Source organism: Cervus elaphus, chromosome 29, assembly GCF_910594005.1.
Source record: "Cervus elaphus chromosome 29, mCerEla1.1, whole genome shotgun sequence".
In the NCBI taxonomy this organism is placed as follows: domain Eukaryota; kingdom Metazoa; phylum Chordata; class Mammalia; order Artiodactyla; family Cervidae; genus Cervus; species Cervus elaphus.
In genome coordinates, this window is record NC_057843.1 from 12024414 (window position 1) to 12045991 (window position 21578).

Consider the following 21578-nt stretch of genomic DNA (forward strand, 5'->3'; position numbering starts at 1 on the left):
GCCAATTTACTGGGACAGAGTTGGAACATTTATAAATTCTGCTAACTCTGAGGTGGAGACCACTTAAGTTCCTGCTCTTCTCAGTGTATCAGTGGCTGGAAACTGCACAGTGGTAGGGTCCTCAACTTAAATTCCAAGCCTGGTTTGGCTAGTTAGCTGTCAGTTTACTATGCCTCCAAAACCTCCAGGTCTTCACCTGTAGTAAAGGGGAATCATAACATTTGCCATGTCAACCTAAAAAGGGCCTTGTGAAGTTCCAGTGAGTAAGTAGATGTGAAAAGGTCTTGTTAGCTGAGACCTCCTGGATGTGCACAAAGGTGTTACAGTTAGCTATTGATATATTTTTAAAATTTTTATTGGAAATAGTTGATTTACAATGTCATGTTAGTTTCAGGTATACAACTAAGTGAATCAGTTACACATATGCATATAGCCACTCTTTTTTTTCAGATTCTTTCCCTATATAGGCCTTACAGAGCACTGAGCAGATTCTTATTAGTTATCTATTTTATATATAGTGGTGTGTATGTATCAGTCCCAATCTCTGTGTATCCCTTCCCCCCTTGTCCTCTGGTAACCATGTTTGTTTTCTACATCCATGACTACTTCCGTTTTGTAAATACATTCATTGGTACGCTTTTCTTTAGATTCTACACATAAGTGGTATCCTATGATATTTGTCAAGCTGTTGGTATTTTTGCAAAAAATTTAACATTTGTTTTGAGATATCGTGACCGAAACTACATAGCTAGTAGGTGCTGCAGCTGGAATTTGAGGTCAGGCAGACTTGTGATAAAGTCCAAGATGTCAGACCCCCCCGCCTTATCTTCTCTAAAGCAAGGACAGGGATAGGGCCTACCCCACGGCTTGTTGTGAGATCATGAAGGTAAAGCACTTATCGCAGTACCTGGCATGTCGTAAGCTTTCCATAATCAACAGCTGTTTTTTTCAATGGTAAAGTTCCCTCTTGGTGAGTTATGTAATGCCCTCTGACACAGGAATGACCCTCCCAGCACAGAAGTGTGCACTGGATGCATTCAGAACCAACAGAGACAGCAAGATTCTAATTGCTACCTCGGTTGCCGATGAAGGCATTGACATTGCTCAGTGCAATCTGGTCATCCTCTACGAGTATGTGGGCAATGTCATCAAGATGATCCAAACCAGAGGTAAGAAGAGCTTTGATGCCAGGACTCAAAGGCTACCGTTTTGTCTGACTTGTGAATGTGTCTGTCATTCCAGCCCTTCTCGTTTGCCGTGACTGGCGGCACAGTGGACCCTTCCATCATTGGCCCTTACGGTGACCTACTTGGTCAGGATGGGGTGATTACAGTTTTGTCCACAATTCTGTCTATTTTTGTTCTTGTTCACAATGAATACTGCTTTCTTGGTTAATATTGGCTGACGTATTGATGGAAGGAAAATTCCAGCTTTGAGGCTTCGGCAGTCACATGTGAACGGTTCATGGCTGTGCTTGGGTGCTGGTGGGTCCCCTGTGTGTCAGAAAGGACACTGCAAGTTCTGTCCCACTGGAACTAGGCAGCCTCCTAACTGGCCTTTCTTATTTTTCCTTAATTTCCATAACTACAGCTGCCACATTATTTTTCCTGAAAAACAGCTCTGAGCATCTCACCTCCCTGTATAGAAACTCCCATGGTTCCCAAATGTTCTTGATGTTAAAGCATTTTCAAAATCCGGCACCTCTTATCTTTCCAACCTGGTTTCCCGTTCTTGCACTTTGTGCATTATCCACTTCAGCCTACCTGGCTTCACCTTTTATCCTTTTTGAAGGACTTGCTCATGTATTGTTGCTGCTGCTCATTGTTTCTCTCCCCCTGCTTCCACATCGCCGGTTCCTCATTCTCCCAGCTGGCAGTCATCTCTAATTTGAATGCCCGTGGCCCTTTTATCCCTCTTTTTTATACCACTTCTCATTTTCCACCCATATTCTGGTGGTTGTGAACATGTCTCTTTTTTTATTTTTTATTTATTTTTTTTTTAATTTTTTTTATTAGTTGGAGGCTAATTACTTCACAACATTTCAGTGGGTTTTGTCATACGTTGATATGAATCAGCCATAGATTTACACTTATTCCCCCTCCCAATCCCCCCTCCCACCTCCCTCTCCACCCGATTCCTCTGGGTCTTCCCAGTGCACCAGGCCCGAGCACTTGTCTCATGCATCCCACCTGGGCTGGTGATCTGTTTCACCATAGATAGTATACATGCTGTTCTTTTGAAACATCCCACCCTCACCTTCTCCCACAGAGTTCAAAAGTCTGTTCTGTACTTCTGTGTCTCTTTTTCTGTTTTGCATATAGGGTTTTCGTTACCATCTTTCTAAATTCCATATATATGTGTTAGTATGCTGTAATGTTCTTTATCTTTCTGGCTTACTTCACTCTGTATAAGGGGCTCCAGTTTCATCCATCTCATTAGGACTGATTCAAATGAATTCTTTTTGACGGCTGAGTAATATTCCATGGTGTATATGTACCACAGCTTCCTTATCCATTCATCTGCTGATGGGCATCTAGGTTGCTTCCATGTCCTGGCTATTATAAACAGTGCTGCGATGAACATTGGGGTGCACGTGTCTCTTTCAGATCTGGTTTCCTCAGTGTGTATGCCCAGAAGTGGGATTGCTGGGTCATATGGCAGTTCTATTTCCAGTTTTTTAAGGAATCTCCACACTGTTTTCCATAGTGGCTGTACTAGTTTGCATTCCCACCAACAGTGTAAGAGGGTTCCCTTTTCTCCACACCCTCTCCAGCATTTATTGCTTGTAGACTTTTGGATAGCAGCCATCCTGACTGGCGTGTAATGGTACCTCATTGTGGTTTTGATTTGCATTTCTCTAATAATGAGTGATGTTGAGCACCTTTTCATGTGTTTGTTAGCCATCTGTATGTCTTCTTTGGAGAAATGTCTGTTTAGTTCTCTGGCCCATTTTTTGATTGGGTCATTTATTTTTCTGGAATTGAGCTGCAGGAGTTGCTTGTATATTTTTGAGATTAATCCTTTGTCTGTTTCTTCATTTGCTATTATTTTCTCCCAATCTGAGGGCTGTCTTTTCACCTTACTTATAGTTTCCTTTGTAGTGCAAAAGCTTTTAAGTTTCATTAGATCCCATTTGTTTAGTTTTGCTTTTATTTCCAATATTCTGGGAGGTGGGTCATAGAGGATCTTGCTGTGGTTTATGTCGGAGAGTGTTTTGCCTATGTTCTCCTCTAGGAGTTTTATAGTTTCTGGTCTGACATTTAGATCTTTAATCCATTTTGAGTTTATTTTTGTGTATGGTGTTAGAAAGTGTTCTAGTTTCATTCTTTTACAAGTGGTTGACCAGTTTTCCCAGCACCACTTGTTAAAGAGGTTGTCTTTTTTCCATTGTATATCCTTGCCTCCTTTGTCAAAGATAAGGTGTCCATAGGTTCGTGGATTTATCTCTGGGCTTTCTATTCTGTTCCATTGGTCTATACTTCTGTCTTTGTGCCAGTACCATACTGTCTTGATGACTGTGGCTTTGTAGTAGAGTCTGAAGTCAGGCAGGTTGATTCCTCCAGTTCCATTCTTCTTTCTCAAGATTACTTTGGCTATTCGAGGTTTTTTGTATTTCCATACAAATTGTGAAATTCTTTGTTCTAGTTCTGGGAAAAATACCATTGGTAGCTTGATAGGGATTGCATTGAATCTATAGATTGCTTTGGGTAGAATAGCCATTTTGACAATATTGATTCTTCCAATCCATGAACACGGTATGTTTCTCCATCTGTTTGTGTCCTCTTTGATTTCTTTCATCAGTGTTTTATAGTTTTCTATGTATAGGTCTTTTGTTTCTTTAACATGTCTCTTTTTTAAAAGTTTTATTTATTTATTTTTGGCTATGCTGGGTTTCCCCATCTATTTCCCATGAAGTGATGGGACCAGATGCCATGGTCTTAGTTTTCTGAATGTTGAGCTTTAAGCCAACTTTTTCACTCTTCTCTTTCACTTTCATCAAGAGGCTCTTTAGTTCTTCTTCCCTTTCTGCATATCTGGTGTCATCTGCATATCTGAGGTTATTGATATTTCTCCCAGCAATCTTGATTCCAGCTTGTGCTTCTTCCAGCCCAGCGTTTCTCATGATGTACTCTGCATATAAGTTAAATAAGCAGGGTGACAATATATAGCCTTGATGTACTCCTTTTCCTATTTGGAACCAGTCTGTTGTTCCATGTCCAGTTTTAACTGTTGCTTCCTGACCTGCATACAGGTTTCTCAAGAGGCAGGTCAGGTGGTCTGGTATTCCTATCTCTTGAAGAATTTTCCACAGTTTGTTGTGATCCACACAGTCAAAGGCTTTGGCATAGTCAATAAAGCAGAAATAGATGTTTTTCTGGAACTCTCTTCCTTTTTCGATGATCCAGCAGATGTTGGCAATTTTATCTCTTGTTCCTCTGCCTTGTCTAAAACCAGCTTGAACATCTGGAAGTTCGATGCTCGGAGGGATTGGGGGCAGGAGGAGAAGGGGACGACAGAGGATGAGATGGTTGGATGGCATCACCGACTCAATGGACATGGTTTGGGTGGACTCCGGGAGTTGGTGATGGACAGGGAGGCCTGGCGGGCTGTGCTTCATGGGGTTGCAAAGAGTCAGACACGACTGAGCGACTGAACTGAACTGAACTGAATGCTGGGTTTTCCTTGCTTTTCGCTCGGGCGTTTCTCCAGTTGTGGTCCACGGGCTTCTCGTCACGGTGGCCTGTCTCACTGCAGAGTACAGGCTCTAGGGTGTGCAGACTTCAGAGCGTGTGGCCTCAGTAGCTGTGGTGCACAAGCTCAGTTGCCCCGTGGCATGTGGTATCTTCCTGGACCAGGAGTTTTAACCTGTTTCCCCTGCATTGGCAGGTAGATTCCCATCCACTGGACCACCAGTCAAGTCCTGTGAACATACCTTATTTCCCCACTTCCCCATCTGTTTGTCATTCATCGTTGGGGCCCTCACAGTGTCATCCTGGAGGTTCCTGCTGGGTTGTCTTTAAGCAGTGTCTCTCATAATGTGTCTGTCCTATCACACTGCACCAGGGAGACCCTGAGCAGCCAGCCTGAAGGGGGTTCCTTTATCTGAATGTTTAATGTGCAGTTGCACAGCTGCATTTGACTCCACACCCTACCAGCTCAGCTTTTCCAGAAAGTGGGATTCAGTGAACCAAAGTTGAATTTTAAGAATAGCCCTGTTTCTTTCACATTCTCCCATTTGCCAGAGTTTTAAGTCAAAGACACCAAATAAAGTGTTTATTTTCTAACAGGCAGAGGAAGAGCAAGAGGGAGCAAGTGCTTCCTTCTGACTAGTAATGCTGATGTAATCGAAAAAGAAAAAATAAACATCTGCAAAGAAAAAATGATGAACGACTCCATTTCAAGCCTGCAGAGCTGGAATGAAGCAGAATTTAAGGAAAAGGTAAGTCTTTGCATCCGTGTGACTCCTTCAGAATCTAACTATAAGCCATGAACAGGGACCATGAACCTGGTTGGTACCTGTTCTCATTTTGCTCTGAGTGTTTCTTAGGTTATATTTTTATTTTTTTAAGTATTTGTTTATTTGTCTGCATTGGGTTTAGTCGCAGCATGTAGGATCTTCATTACAGAGTGCAGGCTTCTCTAGTCAGGGCTCAAGGGCTCCTCTCTAGCTGTGGCACACAGGCTTAGGAGTTGTGGCAGGCTTAGTTGCCCCACAGTGTGTGGGACCTTCGTTTCCCCACCAGGGATCAAACTCTCCTCCCCTGCATTGGAAGGTGGGTTCTTACCCACTGGACCGCCAGGAATTCACCCCACAGTGAATATCAGAATATTCATTCTGCTGTAATTCTTATAGTGCTAATACTTGAAGCTATGCTTTTAGATCTAAAGGGAAACAGCTAGAATAGCTCCTACACGGACTGTTCACTTTGAGGACAACACCCTAACACTCAAGACACAGCTCTTTTTCGTCTTTTCTTCACGGCTCTCTCTAACACCTGGAGTCCTCAGGGAGGGGGTCCTGGTGCACTGTGCCTGGAGCTGTGCCCAGTATCGGCAGGCCTGTTCATGCATATGGATGCTAGTGTGGACCTTGGAGTAGCATGCTGGCTCAGCCCAGCCTCTGAGTGGTGCCCTAGTTTGATTTTAATTTCCTCTATGACACGGCATGGAAGCAGATTAGGGAAAGAGACACACACAGACACCCCCCACCCCTCACAGACACCCATACTTTCTCCAGACCGTTTGCAGAGACTTCATCTCAGACTCTCTGGAGACACTGGACTCTGCAGCCCTGGGGAAGAGTTTAACGTTAGAATCAGTGCTTCCAGTCTCAATTCTGCCACTTATAAAACGTGTGACTTCAGATAGTTCCTCTTTGAAATCATCATTCTCATTTGTAGAACTCACAGGGTGGTTTTGGAGATAAAGTGAGATGTATGCATTGCTTCTTACAGTGCCTGTTGTAAAGTAAGTGCTTAAAATGGGAGTGGTTACAGGACAAGGGTGAGAGGCCTACTTTAACTTCATGAAGATGAGTCTTACAATGCAGTAGACTAATTCCATAGGGTTCATAATTTTGAAAAGTCATAATCTGTATGTTCAAAAAAGTATTGAGAGGGAATGAACTATCGAAAGCAAACTAACAGTTACTTAAGGAAAAAATTATGATGTTATGTCAGTGTCGACTCATTTTAAAAAACATTTTTTCCTAAAGTTAGGAGAACCAGATATTTGTAAGTACCTCTTCTATGTTTTCACTGAGAAGAATTGCAGGGAAATTCTTTAGTTCCCCTTAACTTCCCCCCTTACTTTTACTTAGGACAAGGTTTTTCCCCTGAGCTGCCTCTCTATTGTGTAGAATATAGACGCAATGCTGATTAAAGGCTTTAAAACCTTTTTAGCTTTGGCATAACTTCTTTATCTCCTCCACTAGGTAACGGTGTGCTTATACTCACATGTGGCAAAAGCAAGAGAGTAAAAGCCTGTTGAGGAAGATATAGGCTGGAACAAACATATAGACATTCTTTTTTATTTTTTTTTAATAATTTTATTTATTTATTTATATTATTTTTGGCTGTGCTGAGTCTCTGTTGCCACCAGGACTTTTCCCTAGCTGCAGTGAGCAGGCTTCTCACTGCTGTGGCTGCTCTTGTTGCGGAGCATGGGCTTAGGAAGTGAAGGCTTCAGTAGTTGTGGTTCTCAGGCTCAGTAGATGTGGCACATGGGCTTAGCTGCTCCACAGCATGTGGGATCTTCCCAGACCAGGGATTGAATCCATGTCTCCTGTACTAGCAGACAGATTGTTTACGACTGAGCCACCAGAGAAGCCCTAGAGTTCTTTTTTTACTTTTTAAAATTATGTTTTAAATTAAAATTTAATTTTTCTGTTTTTTGACTTTTTTTTTTTCAAACTTTCTATTTTGTATTGGGGTATAGCTGATTAATAATATTGTGGTAGTTTCAGGTGAATAGCGAAGATACTTAGCCATATGTTCTTTTGTAGCCAACGCATCAGGTCATAGAGTAGGGTGAGGAGAAAATGGACTGTTGTTAAATATCTGTTGAATCAGGCTAGTTAAGAGCACTGGGGAATTCCCCTAACATGCATGGACTGAAAATGGGCAGAGATGGTAAAAAGTGAGCAGGGACCCAGCTCAAGGGTGGCCAGGAGTCACTGCTAGCTGGTAATTCCATGGTGGTTGGGAGGGCAGAGTCTTGGTCTCATCCCTGTCCTGTTGTGGTGACCAGCGCACGCTGCCATGGTTAAAGAGGCAGGCTTTGCTATCAAGGGGAAAGGCTTAGGAGAAGTATACCAAGGTAGGAGAAACCTTATTCTCTTAAAAGTCAAAGGATTTATGGTTCTCAGGGTGAGCCCCCTGTCTGTGGTGTTTTGAAAAGGGAAAGACTAGAGATCTCTTCAAGAAAATTAGAGACGCCCAAGGAACATTTCATGCAAAGATGGGCTCAATAAAGGACAGAAATGGTATGGACCTAACAGAAGCAGAAGATATTAAGAAGAGGTGGCAAGAATACACAGAGGAACTGTACAAAAGGGACCTTCACAACCCAGGTGATCACGATGGTGTGATCAATCATCTAGAGACAGACATCCTGGAATGGGAAGTCAAGTGGGCCTTAGGAAGCATCACTATGAACAAAGCTAGTGGAGGTGATGGAATTGCAGTTGAACTATTTCAACTCCTAAAGATGACGCTGTGAAAGTGCTGTACTCAATATGTCAGCAAATTTGGAAAACTCATCAGTGGCCACAGGACTGGAAAAGGTCAGTTTCCATTCCAATCCCAAAGAAGGGCAATGCCAAAGAATGCTCAAACTACCGTACAGTTGCACTCATCTCACACGCTAGTAAAGTAATGCTCAAAATTCTCCAAGTCAGGCTTCAGCGATATGTGAACCAAGAACTTCCAGATGTTCAAGCTGGTTTTAGAAAAGGCAGAGGAACCAGAAATCAAATTGCCAACATCCACTGGATCATCAAAAAAGCAAGAGAGTTCAAGAAAAACATCTATTCTGTTTTACTGACTATGCCAAAGTCTTTGACTGTGTGGATCACAATAAACTGTGGAAAGAGATGGGCATTCCAGACCACCTGACCTGCCTCTTGAGAAACCTGTATGCAGGTCAGGAAGCAACAGTTAGAACTGGACATGGAACAACAGACTGGTTCCAAATAGGAAAAGGAGTATGTGAAGGCTGTATATTGTCACCCTGCTTATTTAACTTATATACAGAGTACATCATGAGAAATGCCGGGCTGGAGGAAGCACAAGCTGGAATCAAGATTGCCGGGAGAAGTATCAATAACCTCAGATATGCAGATGACACCACCCTTATGGCAGAAAGGGAAGAAGAACTAAAGAGCCTCTTGATGAAAGTGAAAGAGGACAGTGACAAAGTTGGCTTAAAGCTCAACATTCAGAAAACCAAGATCATGGCATCCAGTCCCATCACTTCATGGCAAATAAATGGGGAAACAGTGGCTGACTTTATTTTTTGTGGCTCCAAAATCACTGCAGATGGTGACTGCAGCCATGAAATTAAAAGATGCTTACTCCTTGGCAGGAAAGTTATGACCAACCTAGACAGCATATTAAAAAGCATAGACATTACTTTGCCAGCAAAGGTCCATCTAGTCAAGGCTATGGTTTTTCCAGTGGTCATGTGTGGATGTGAGAGTTGGACTATAAAGAGAGCTGAGCACCTAAGAATTGATGCTTTTGAACTGTGGTGTTGGAGAAGACTCTTGAGAGTCCCTTGGACTGCAAGGAGATCCAACCAGTCCATCCTAAAGGAGATCAGTCCTGGGTGTTCATTGGAAGGTCTGATGTTGAAGCTGAAACTCCAATACTTTGGCCACCTGATGCGAAGAGCTGACTCATTGGTCCTGATGCAGGGAAAAGACCCTGATGCTGGGAAAGATTGAGGGCAGGAGGAGAAGGGGACAACAGAGGATGAGATGGTGGGATGGCATCACCGACTCAATGGACATGGGTTTGGGTGGACTCTGGGAGTTGGTGTTGGACAGGGAGGCCTGGCGTGCTGAGTGCGGTTCATGGGGTCACAGAGTCGGACACGACTGAGCGACTGAACTGAACTGGACATTGGATCTGAGCATCCAGGCCCTTTATATCACAAAACTTTGCACAAGTGAGGGAAGAAGTTCAGAGCGCATTTGGGCAGTCCTTGAGTAGGGGAAAGGGAGCCTGTGCACTCTCTTCTCCACACCCATAGCTGCCTTGTCCATTACCTGTGTGTGGCTGACTTCCCCAGAGTACTGTGGCCCTTGGGGACCTCTGGTTATTCTGCAGCCATCTAGCTGAAACTGTAGACAGCCCAGAACCCTCCAGAAACTTATTTCCATGATGGAAGCCTCAGGATCTGATTGGACTTCATTCTAGAGCAATAAAGTGTAAAGGATATTTTTCATAGTTCTAGTTGTGGAGGGTCATTTGAAATTAAAATGAAGAAGCCTACTTTCCTTTCTTATGAGTAGAGAATAAGATACAGGATAAAAGGAAGTGCATTTTGACTACAGAATTTCCAGCCTGATCTCTGCCCCTGACTGCATACAGTCAGGTATTCATAGTTTCGCTTTTCTCACCTCAGTGTAGGGAGTTAGGCCGCTTCCCAACCACAGGTGGGCGAAGGAGAGACTGTGTGCTCTAGACTTAACTCCCGACTTTGGTTAAACCTCTTCATGCAGTTACTGAGTTTTACTTAGTTTTCAGTATAGAAGTAAGAGTTTTAATTTTTAGGATTTATATTTATTGCCTTTAGTGACATTTAAAATATTTGAGGTTATTACAATGGAAACAGTGAGAGACGTTATATTTTTGGGCTCCAAAATCATTGCAGATGGTGACTGCAGCCATGAAATTAAAAGATGCTTGCTCCTTGGAAGAAAAGCTATGACCAACCTAGACAGCATGTTAAAAAACAGAGACATTACTTTACCAACAAAGGTTCATCTAGTCAAAGCTATGATTTTTCCAGTAGTCATGTATGGATGTGAGAGTTGGACTATAAAGAAAGCTGAGCACCAAAGAATTGATGCTTTTTAAACTGTGGTGTTGGAGAAGATTCTTGAGAGTCCCTTGGACTGCAAGGAGATCAAACCAGTCCATCCTAAAGGAGATCAGTCCTGAATATTCATTGGAAGGACTGATGCTGAAGCTGAAATGCCAGTACTTTGGCTACCTGATGCATAGAACGTACTCATTTGAAAAGAGCATGATGCTGGGAAAGATTGAAGGTGGGAGGAGAAGGGGACGACAGAGGATGAGATGGTTGGATGTCATCACCGACTCAATGGACATGGGTTTGAGCAGGCTCCAGGAGTTGGTGATGGACAGGGAGGCCTGGCGTGCTGCAGTCCATGGGGTTGCAAGGAGTCGGACACGACTAAGCAACTGAACTGAACTGAACTATTTAATTGCATTTTAGTATATAATCGAACATCATTAGATATAGGTGATTTTTTTTAATTGGATGCCTAAAGGGCAAGTTTACATTTTTACCTTTTTTCCTGTCACATTCCCCCCACCCTGAGCCTGCCTTAAATAACGATCAGAACCATGTCTGAGAAATTTAAATTCCTCATAGGGAAATGTATATCATGTAACCATGGAATTTCATTTCTAGAAATTCACCCAGAGGAAATAATGAGGTAAATGCATACATCATGCAGTAGTTTTACAGCAGTGAAAATGTGGATTGGAAATAGGGTGCATTAAGCATCCTTTATTCTTACAAAAACAATGAAAATAATTACAGGTGGGATGGAGTAGAGTGGGGAGTTGGGGGAGAGAAAATCATATTTTGATTGTTTTCCTGACCTATATTCCAGGCCTAAATTTTTAAATATAAATCAAGTTTTATTTCAATTTGAAGTGCATTAGAGATCAATGGCTTCTCAATGGGTGATCAGTAGCCAGTACAAGGTATATGGGGCTGGGACATTTCCACTCACAGTGACAATAACTGTCTCATACATGCAGAACATTTGCTCTCCACCAAGCCCTGCAAATGCTTATTTATATCAGTGGGTCTCTCAGTGATCCATGTGGTCGAGCCTCTCATGAAGTCACGCTCTGGGAGGGAAACTGAGGCATGAAAATTTTCAGTGTCAGTAGATCACACAGCTAGGTTGGGGTGGGGCTGGGCAGAGTCCATCTGTCTAAACTCTGCATCTGTTGGCCTAACCAGAAATGTTTGAAGCATAAATCAGTTCAGTTCAGTTCAGTCACTCAGTTGTGTCCGACTCTTTGCGACCCCATGAATTGCAGCACGCCAGGCCTCCCTGTCCATCACCAACTCCCGGAGTTTACTCAAACTCATGTCCATCGAGTTGGTGATGCCATCCAACCATCTCATCCTCTGTCGTCCCCTTCTCCTCCTGCCCTCAATCCCTCCCAGCATCAAGGTCTTTTCCAATGAGTCAACTCTTCACATCAGGTGGCCAAAGTACTGGAGTTTCGGCTTCAGTATCAGTCCTTCCAATGAACACCCAGGACTGATCTCCTTTAGGATGGACCAGCTGGATCTCCTTTCTGTCCAAGGGGCTCTCAAGAGTCTTCTCCAACACCACAAGGACAACTAAAAAAATTTTACCGAATAATAGAAGGTAAATTAAGACAAAAGAAACCCTGGGAATACCCTGGTGGTCCAGTGGCTAAGGCTCCGAGCTCCCAATGCAGGGACCCACGTTCAGTCCTTGGTCAGGGAACTAGATCCCACATGCTGCAACTAAGACCCAGCACAGCCAAGTAAAACACTTTAGAAAAAGAAAGAAAAGAAACACCATTTTCTTGAATTGAATGACTGAGTATTTTAAAGATGTGCATCCACTGCAAATTCAGTTGTACATTTATCATAGCCCATAATCAAAGTATAAATTTTAGCTTTGTAAAATGGCTCTAGAGTTTATATAGACACATACATAAATGAAAATAGCGATGACATTTCAGAAAAAATAACTCATGAATAGGTATTGCCCTACCCAATATTGAAGTACAAATCACCATCATTAATGTTTTCATGGTTCTTGGCAAAAGACTAGCCTAACAGACCAAGACGAATACCAAGGAGCATCAAAGCTATACCAGGCAGTCCTGATCAATTATTAACTCATGTTACCTCCCAACAACCTATGAAGTAAATGCTATGACTATTCCCATTTTATATTTGAGGCACTTGCCCAGAATGACACAGCTGCTAAGTGGTAGGAACAGGGCTTACACCTAAGCTGTCTGGCTCCACCTGGAACACTGGATAAAAAGAGGCGGCCCCACAGACCCGTGGGGCAGAGCAGATCCTTCTACACACAGCTCTGCTCTGAAATCACCATGCTCTTTCTTCCTTCATCTTTGATGTTTCAGGTGTTCTTCTGTCGTGTCCTCTTTCGAGAACTTCTTTTTGCTCTTCTTTTAGGGAAAGGAAGGTGGTGAACAAATTCTTAAAATAATTTGTTTTGCTTCATCTGAGAATGTCTTTATATCCTCTTTATTTCTGAAGTATATATTGCTGAGTATATAGGCATTTGTGTTGACAAGGTTTTCTTTTAGCATTTGAAAAATATGTCACTTTTGTCTGCTGTCCACATTCTCTGATGAGAAATCTGGTATCATTCAGATTGTTTTTCCCTTGTAGGTAAGGTGTCATTTTTTTTTTTCTGGTTGCTTTCAAGATTTTTTTCCTATGTGTTTAGAGAACAGACTTGTGGTTGCCAAGGATGAGTGGATCGGGGAGGGAAGTTTGGGATTAGCAAATTAAATGTAAACTATTATATATAATAGTTTAAACTATAAATTTATAAACTTTAAATAGTTTTATAAACTAAATATATTTATAAACTATATATAGTTTAAACTATTATATATAATAGTTTTTATATATATTATATATAATAGTTTATAAATATATTTATTATATATGTAACAGTTTAAACAACAATAGGATAAACAAGATCCTACTGTATAGCACAGAGAACATATTCAATATCCTGTGATAAACCATACTAGAAAAAAATATGTCTGTATGTGTGTAACTGAGTCATCTTGCTCTACAGCAGAGATTGGCATAACATTGTAAATCAACTACACTTCAATTGAAAAAAATTGTAAAAAGACAATATAAATCAAATGATCTGGACTTCCCATAGGATAAATCTCTTAAAGGTGAAATTGCTACATAAAAAAACATGTAAATCCAGAAATAGATAAATAAATGAAGCTAAGGGGCAAACCATACATACACACTGAAGTTTTTTTCCTATGTCTTCAGTTTTCCGAAGTTTAATTATAATGTGTCTTGGTGTGGTTTCTTTACATTTATCTTGTTTGGATTTGTCCAGCATCTTATACCTGTAGGGTTCTGTTATGTAAAATTTGGGAAATGTTTAGTCATTGTTTCTTTCAGTACTTTTTAAGCTCTGCTCTTTCCCCTCTCCTGTCATAACTGTTAGATCTTTTTAAAATAGTCTTAAGGTTACCCGAGGCTCTGCTCATTTATTAATTTTTTTCTATTCACTCTCTGTTGTTTAGATTGGGCCATTTCTATTGTTCTGTCTTCCAGTTCATCGATTCTTTCCTTTGTCCTCTCAATTCTGCTATTGAGCCCATCCACTAAACTTGTTGTTTTGGTTATTGTATCTTTTAGTTCTAAAATTTCCATTCTGTTCTTCTTTATATCTTCCATTTCTTGGTTGAGCCTCTAAATTTGTTTGTGTTTCAGGAGTGTTTATGATGACCCATTGAAGCATTTTTATTATGGCTAAAGTTTTTGTCAGATGATTCTCAAATCTCTGTCATCTTAGTGTTAGCATCAACTGGTTCTCTTTTTTTTTTTTTTTTTCTTTTTTTCATTCAGTTTGAGATCTTCCTGGTTTTTGGTATAAAGAGTGATTTTTAAATCAAAACCCAGAGGTTTTCATACCATATGATGAAATTTGGGATCTTACTTAACCTTCTGTGTTACCTGGCTTCTTCTGATATTGTTCTGGCAGGGGAGGTAGGTGACCCTGTTTCATAACTGCCAGGTGAGGGTAGAAGGCTAGGTTTCCTACTTCAGCTTCTGTTGATGTCAGCAAGTGGAGGCTCCTTGTTACTTCCGCTTGGAGGTGGAAGTTCTGGCCCCCACCGTGATCTCTATGGATACTACAGGCAGGGGGGCTACCATGTGGCAGGACTGAAAATCCTGGCTCCCTGTGTGGCCTTCTCTGACACCACCAGGGGGGAGTGTTGAGATGCTTCCTATCAGTCCTGCTTAGTGGAATTCTAGGTTCCTCCCCACTAGATTCAGGGTTCCTTGGTTCTTGTTTTTTTGTTGTTGTTGTTGATTTCTTCCTGTGGAATAGCTATTGTCTAAAAGTTTTCTGTCTAGCTAGTTGCCCCTGTCTTCATCCTTTGGCTAGAGAGACAGGCCTTTGTTGAGACTTTCTGTCTGTGCTGAGAGGCATTTCTGGTTGCTAGCTTCTTCAGCCCCGTGTCTGGGATGTATACACAAGGCCAAAAAAGAAGAACCCCAGGGAGCTCACTCCTGTGTTGTTTCTAGGGTTCCATGGCTCCTAACTGGTCTGCCTTCTTCTCTTCATCCTTCAGAATCTTAGGTTTATTTTATATATAATGTTTCAGGGTTCTTAGTTGTACTTAACCAAGGCCAAATTTTGAGGTAGAATGTAGACATCCTGTTTAGACATTTAACTTTAATATAATTCAACAATATTCTTTGTGGTTTGCAAGGGAAGAGAGAAAAAAGGTTTAGATAGTGGGGGACTCCTCTGCCTGCTATTCTGTTCAATGGGTTTATACCTAGGGAGTGGGTATTTCATTCCTGAAACAGTCAATGCATATCATATGTCTATTTGTGAAGGGTTTTTAAAGTTTTACCAACTACTAATGTAGAAAGCATGGTTCACATGACTGTTTTATGGACATCTTTCATGCTTTTATGGATCTTTGATGAAGATATGGAAGGACTAATTGGAGAGGCCACAGTTAAACACTGACTAACAAAGAATTAGGAGAATCAAAATTACCTATGGGATTTTTATAAACAACACCAGGTACTGTATATTCATAGAAGTTGTATAGGAATAAATTATTATGTATGTGTGTGTGTGTGTGTGTGTATTTTAGTCATACCCAGAGTACATATTTGAAGGGTTTTTTGTCTGCTTTTTTTGCACTTAGATTCTCCAGATACAGAGTCATGAAAAATTAATCAGGGATAATCAAGGAAAAGTAAAACCTGTGCTTGATAAGAAAAATAAAAAACTGCTTTGCAGAAAGTGCAAAACCTTTGCATGTTACACAGCTGATATAAGAGTGGTGGAGGTAAGCAACCCTTTTCACAAAGAGCACTGGGTCATTTTTTAGCACTCATTAAAGCTTATCTATCGGTGAGAGGATTATAGTAAGAATACTCTTATTTCTTTTGTTATCCTGACCAAGGTCCATGTATTTTTAAAAAGCTAAAACATTAAAAAAAAAACAAACCTGAATATTCAACAATAAAGGAATACCTTAAAAGTTTGCTGTTTAACTAAATACTGTATAACCATTACAAATAATCATTATGCTAAATGCAATGTGGTATTCTAGATTAGATCCTAAAACAGATAAAGGTATTATTAGAAAAAGTAGTAAAATTTATAGTTTAGTAAATACTAATGTGCCGATATTAATTTCTTAGTTCTGACAAATGTGCTATGATATGTAAGATGGTAGTGCTTAGGGACGCTAGGTGAAGGGTACACAGGACCACCTTTCTAACTTTCCTGTAAATCTGCAGTTACTCCAAAATAAAATTTGTTAAACAAAATGATTAGGAAGCTTATGTAGTATAAGGAAAAACTTTTTACAAATTAATGCAAAGTGGAAAAACCCCAGGATACAAAGTAGTAAATATGCTACGATCAGAGCAATGTGAAATAATACCACCACCACTATGACTACCACCAACAAAAACACTTAGGTGTGTACCAGAAAAGGCTGCAGAAGTATACTAAAACCTCCTCACGTTTTGCAGTGAGACTCCGTGATGCTTTTCTCTATTTTATGTTTTCTTTAAAAATATTTTTTTTAATTGGAGTACAGTTGTTAAACAGTGTTGTGTGAATTTCTGCTGTACAACAACGTGGATCAGCCACAAGTATCTATGTGTCCCCTCCCTCCTGAGCCTTCCTCCCACACCTATTTTACGTTTTCTAAACTTTCTTTTGGGGATATGGGTCACTTTTACAATGGAAGCAAAATCTCCTGATTTTAAACACATCTGCAGCTTAGCTTTCTATTTTTTTTTTTTCCTTAAAACTTTTAGATAAAGGGTTAGAAAAATCTCCAAAGACAAAAAGTGGACGTAACTCTATCGCTGCCGACTGGGGACAGTGGAGGGCCTGGGCTGGTTCACATGATGAGTTGTCACACTGGGGTTGTTTAGTCTTCAGAAAGCTGAAGTCTCTACTCAGGGCAACACTGGAGCATGAAACACATTTAGGGCTAATACTAGCAAGTTCCCATACCTTTCTGAGTCTTTTTCTTTTGCCATAAAAGGTAAAATTCCACAATAATCTGAGATGACGAGGAGGCGGGGTCCCACTTCTTTTACAGATGGAGTAGGGAGGAAACGTGAGTTTGCCTCAAGACCAGAGTAGAATCCATGCAGTCTGACTCCCAACCACACAGTGGAGGTGAGGGTGGGCGTGGAGGGATCAGTGAGTCGATGGGGGACACCTCATGCAGAGGAGGACTAACAAGTTTGGTTGGGAATTTTATTTTTTAAATCATAGTTATGTTCTGGTTCTAACATTCTGTTTTGGGTGCTATTCGATCCCTTTATCTGTAGGAATGCCATTTCACTGTGGTTAGAGATGCTTTCAGGGAGCGCTTCGTGACTAAGTTACATCCGAGACCGAAGAATTTTGGGAGTTTTGAGAAGAAAGCTAAGATCTTCTGTGCCAGGAAGGACTGCCTCCATGACTGGGGAATTCACGTGAGGTACAAGTCATTCGAGATTCCAGTTATAAAGATCGAAAGTTTTGTTGTGGAAGATGTTGTGACTGGAGCTCAGACACTGTATGCAAAGTGGAAGGACTTTAATTTTGAGAAGATCCCATTTGATGCTGCAGAATTGTACAATCACGCTCAAGACCTCAATCTGCAGGGAATGGATGGCCTTGAATGAAGAAGAAGTTAGACCTGTGGGTAAATGATGGGTCTGTTTGTACTATGGTCAAGTTATTTTTCCTATGGCTTGTACGATACTGAGTATTTATCACTCAACTTCTATTTCGTTTTCAGCAGTTTGTACTGATATTGTATCATGTCTGTCAAGCACAAGTGAGTGGATTAGAGCACGCGATTCTTTGTTGGCCAGGAGAGCTTGGGAAAAATGAATAAGCCTTAACTTGTTGCCATCCTTCCTTTCAGAACCCACTGCACCCACAGCCACTCAGTACACACTGGGATCAATGAATGAGTGAATGGAATGTTGAAAGGTTTTCCATACTTCCCTCTCCTTAACCCACTATGCTGAAGCTGAAACTCCAATACTGGCCACCTGATGCGAAGAACTGACTCATTGGAAAAGATACTGATGCTGGGAAAGATTGAAGGCGGGAGGAGAAGGCGATGGCAAAGGATGAGATGGTTGGATGGCATTACCGACTCCATGGACATGAGTTTGTGTAAACTCTGGGAGTTGGTGATGGACAGGGAGGCCTGGCGTGTTGCAGTCCATGGGGTCGCAACGACTCAAACACAACTGAGCGACTGAACTGACTAACCTACTATAAACTGACTTTTGCCCTGAACGATCCACTGAAATTACTTTTGTCAAGGTCATCAGTGACTCTGGTTGTCAAATCCATTGGGCACTTCTTAGTCCTTCTGTTTGATCTTTTAGCTGTTTTTGCCCTGTTGAATACTTCTTTCTTGGAACTCCGTCTTGGCCACTAGCTCTTCTAACTCTTCCCCAGTCTTTTCTATGGGCTTCTTTTTCTGAGCCCTCACATGTTGGCAATTCCAAAGGTTCAATGTATATACACATTCATAGGCATCAGAGTCACATATACTTGTATTCTCTGTGTAGCAACGTGTGGCATCTATTATTAAAATTCAGTGGTGGACTTTTTTTTTTCTTTTTTGTCTCTTTGACCTTTCTCCTTTAAAGTTTAGTTCTTTTTCTTCTTTTTTAAATTTTTAGATTAATTTTTATTAGAACGTAGTTGCTCTGAAGTGTTAGTTTTTGCTGTGGAGCACAGTAAATCAGTTTCACATACTCACAGAGCCCATTCAGGTCACCACAGGTTACTGAGCAGAGTTCCGTGTGCTGAAGAGCGTGTTCTCAGCAGTGGACAATGACTAGTAATGGGAACATGGAAGTGATAACAGTCATCCTTGCAAAGTTGATTTCTGTTGTTTTAGTCTATTGGATATCTTGCCCAATTAATTTTTTTCTTAATCTGTGCCACTGTTCCCTTCGATTGATCATCTCAAGCCATTTTCTAGTAATAGTTGATGGTCAACATTTGGACTGTGTTCTCAGGTAGGTCCCTTAGATGATCCTGAAGGGGCAGTTTAATTTGGCTGTCCATTCTGTTTAAAAAAGTAGAATGCGTGCAAAGGTATCCTGTGCCGTTTAACATGGTATGCTGATGCTCGGGAGTTTAGTTTGGTGTGTTCCAGACACAGAGACACCTGAGTTTTTCTGTCTCCACCCCAGGCCAAGGTATTGTATGTTCAGCTCAGGGTAGGCTCTGTAGTAATTTAAAGCAAATTCCTAAAACATATGAGCTGTTTGTAATACACTAGGATCGTCAATGGCTTAAACAAACTTGTAAACATCATAAAATGTTAATATGCTCAATATAAGGGATCACATAACTTTTCAAATAGCACCTATTTATATCTGAAGGCTATTTGGTGTCCAAGAGACCACTCAGACTACCCAGATCAATCCTGGAGATCAGTCGGGTGACGCACAACAACCACCTCATCCTGGTTTTGATCTGATGACTGGTTTTGCAGGCTGAGTCAGAGAACTTGCTATTTATGTAACTATTCCTTGGCTTAATTTTCTGCAAAACAAGCATAATGCATACCTGTAAGGATTAATGGAGAGTTTTTAACTGAAATAACATATGAGAAGTCCTTGATTATACATGGTAGTTGCTTGATCATGGTTACTATTAGACGTATTCTTAGTAAGACATAAAAAAAATGAGTTATTTAAGCCGACTTACTTGCTGATTTTTATTCATTTTCCGTTTGTATTTTATAAGAGTATTCAGGTTCTGCTCACCAGTTTTAATGTGGGCTTTTTTCCCCACACCACCAAGCAATTTATCAACTGGGTGTCTTACCATTCAACTCACTTCTGACATTCTCTGCCTGGAGATGGCGTCAGAGTCCTACAGGTTAAGAACTCAGTCCTATAAGACTGCCTGCCTCCTCCCTACACATTGTTACTACCTGTGCTTCTGACCAATTGCCAAAAAATGTCCATCTAGTCAAAGCTATGGTTTTTCCAGTAGTCATGTATGGATGTGAGGGTTAGACTATAAAGAAAGTTGGACACCAAACAATTGATGCTTTTGAACTGTGGTGTTGGAGAAGACTCTTGAGAGTCCCTTGGACTGCAAGGAGATCAAACCAGTCCATCCTAAAGGAAATCAGTCCTGAATAATCATTGGAATGACTGATGCTGAAGCTGAAACTCCAAAGTTTGGCCACCTAATGTGAAGAACTGACTCATTTGAAAAGACCCTGATGCTGGGAAAGATTGAAGATGGGAGGAGAAGGGGACGACAGAGGATGAGATGGTTGGATGGCATCACCAACTTGATGGACATCAGTTTGAGTAAACTCCGGGAGTTGTTGATGGACAGGGAGGCTTTGCGTGCTGCAGGCCATGGGGTTGCAAAGAATTAGACACAACTGAGTGACTGAACTGAACTTGAACTGACCAATTGAATAGGGATGAAAGTTATAGCAACCTCCTCTGTGGCCTTAGTTAATTTGCCAGAGACTCACAGGACTCAGAGATTATTGGTTTATTGTAAAAGTGTAGGGACCGTTCCTATAAATTAGCCAAGATGGCAATGGTCAGGCTCTCTTGCCCCACGACTTTTTGCTGTCACCCCATGTTTTGTAAATAATGACTTTGCATGGTTATGTAACAGCTGAGATCACTTATAGAACTGCGCATGCATGTCATTATGTACTCGCGGGGCCATGGGCGGCTTTTTGTTCTGTAAAGCTATATAAGCCCCACCTGAAAAGCCCTTTGAGGGGAGTAAGAATTGTATTGAATTGGGTTGCGTAGTTGCTACTACTGTGCCAGCCATTAGAGAATAAAGCATGTCTGCCTTCCCACAGTGAGTAAAGTGTCTGCAGTTCCTTCCCAGGTGGCTCGGTGGTAAAGAATCCACCCGCAATGCAGGAGATGTGGGTTTGACCCCTGGATCGGGAAAAGCCCTTTGAGGAGGAAATGGCAACCCACTCCAGTATTCTTGCTGGAAAACCCCATGGACAGAGGAGCCTGGTGGGCTACAGTCCCTAGGGTCTCAAAGAGTCAGACACGATTGAAACGACTTAGCATGCACGTTCACAGTTCCTATGGCTCCTCGCATCTTCTTCCAGCTTCCTTGCTCATGCCTTGTCTTGCCTGGGTTCAGTGAACTGTGAGATACAGCAAGACAGTTGGCGTAGTCAGGAGGATACAGCGAGACACGAACAGCCCGATGAAAGAGATGCATAGGGTAAGATATGCGGAAAGGGTTCAGAATTTCCATGTCTTCTCTGAATCTCTATGTGTTCATACACCTGGAAGCTCTTTGAACCCTGTTCTTTGGGTTTTATGAAGGCTTCATTATGGAAGCATGATTGATTAAGTCATTGGCCATTGGTAACTTGTTTAACTTCCAGCCCCTCTCACCTCCCCTGAGGGCAAGGGATGAGACTGAAAGTTCTAACCCTCTGATCATGTGATTGTTTTTCCCATCCTTAAGTGTTAGTTGCTTAGTCGTGTCTGACTCTTTGCGACCCCATGAACTGTAG

The 21578-nt window shown here is 41.4% G+C and overlaps 1 protein-coding gene across 4 annotated transcripts in view; it reads left to right on the top strand.

The window, feature by feature from the left end:
• The window catches only part of DDX58 (DExD/H-box helicase 58), a 78161-nt gene extending 59510 nt beyond the window's left edge, over positions 1 to 18651 (top strand). For 2 of the 4 annotated variants that reach the window (XM_043890598.1, XM_043890595.1), the window contains exons 15-18: positions 999 to 1169; positions 5289 to 5440; positions 15711 to 15854; positions 17365 to 18651. In XM_043890598.1, the coding sequence (XP_043746533.1) occupies positions 999 to 1169; positions 5289 to 5440; positions 15711 to 15854; positions 17365 to 17703 (806 nt within the window). In that variant the 3' untranslated portion in view covers positions 17704 to 18651. The remainder of the gene's footprint in view (positions 1 to 998; positions 1170 to 5288; positions 5441 to 15710; positions 15855 to 17364) is intronic. The other 2 variants (XM_043890597.1, XM_043890596.1) reach the window with 2 other exon arrangements.
• The last annotated feature ends 2927 nt before the right edge of the window (positions 18652 to 21578 follow it).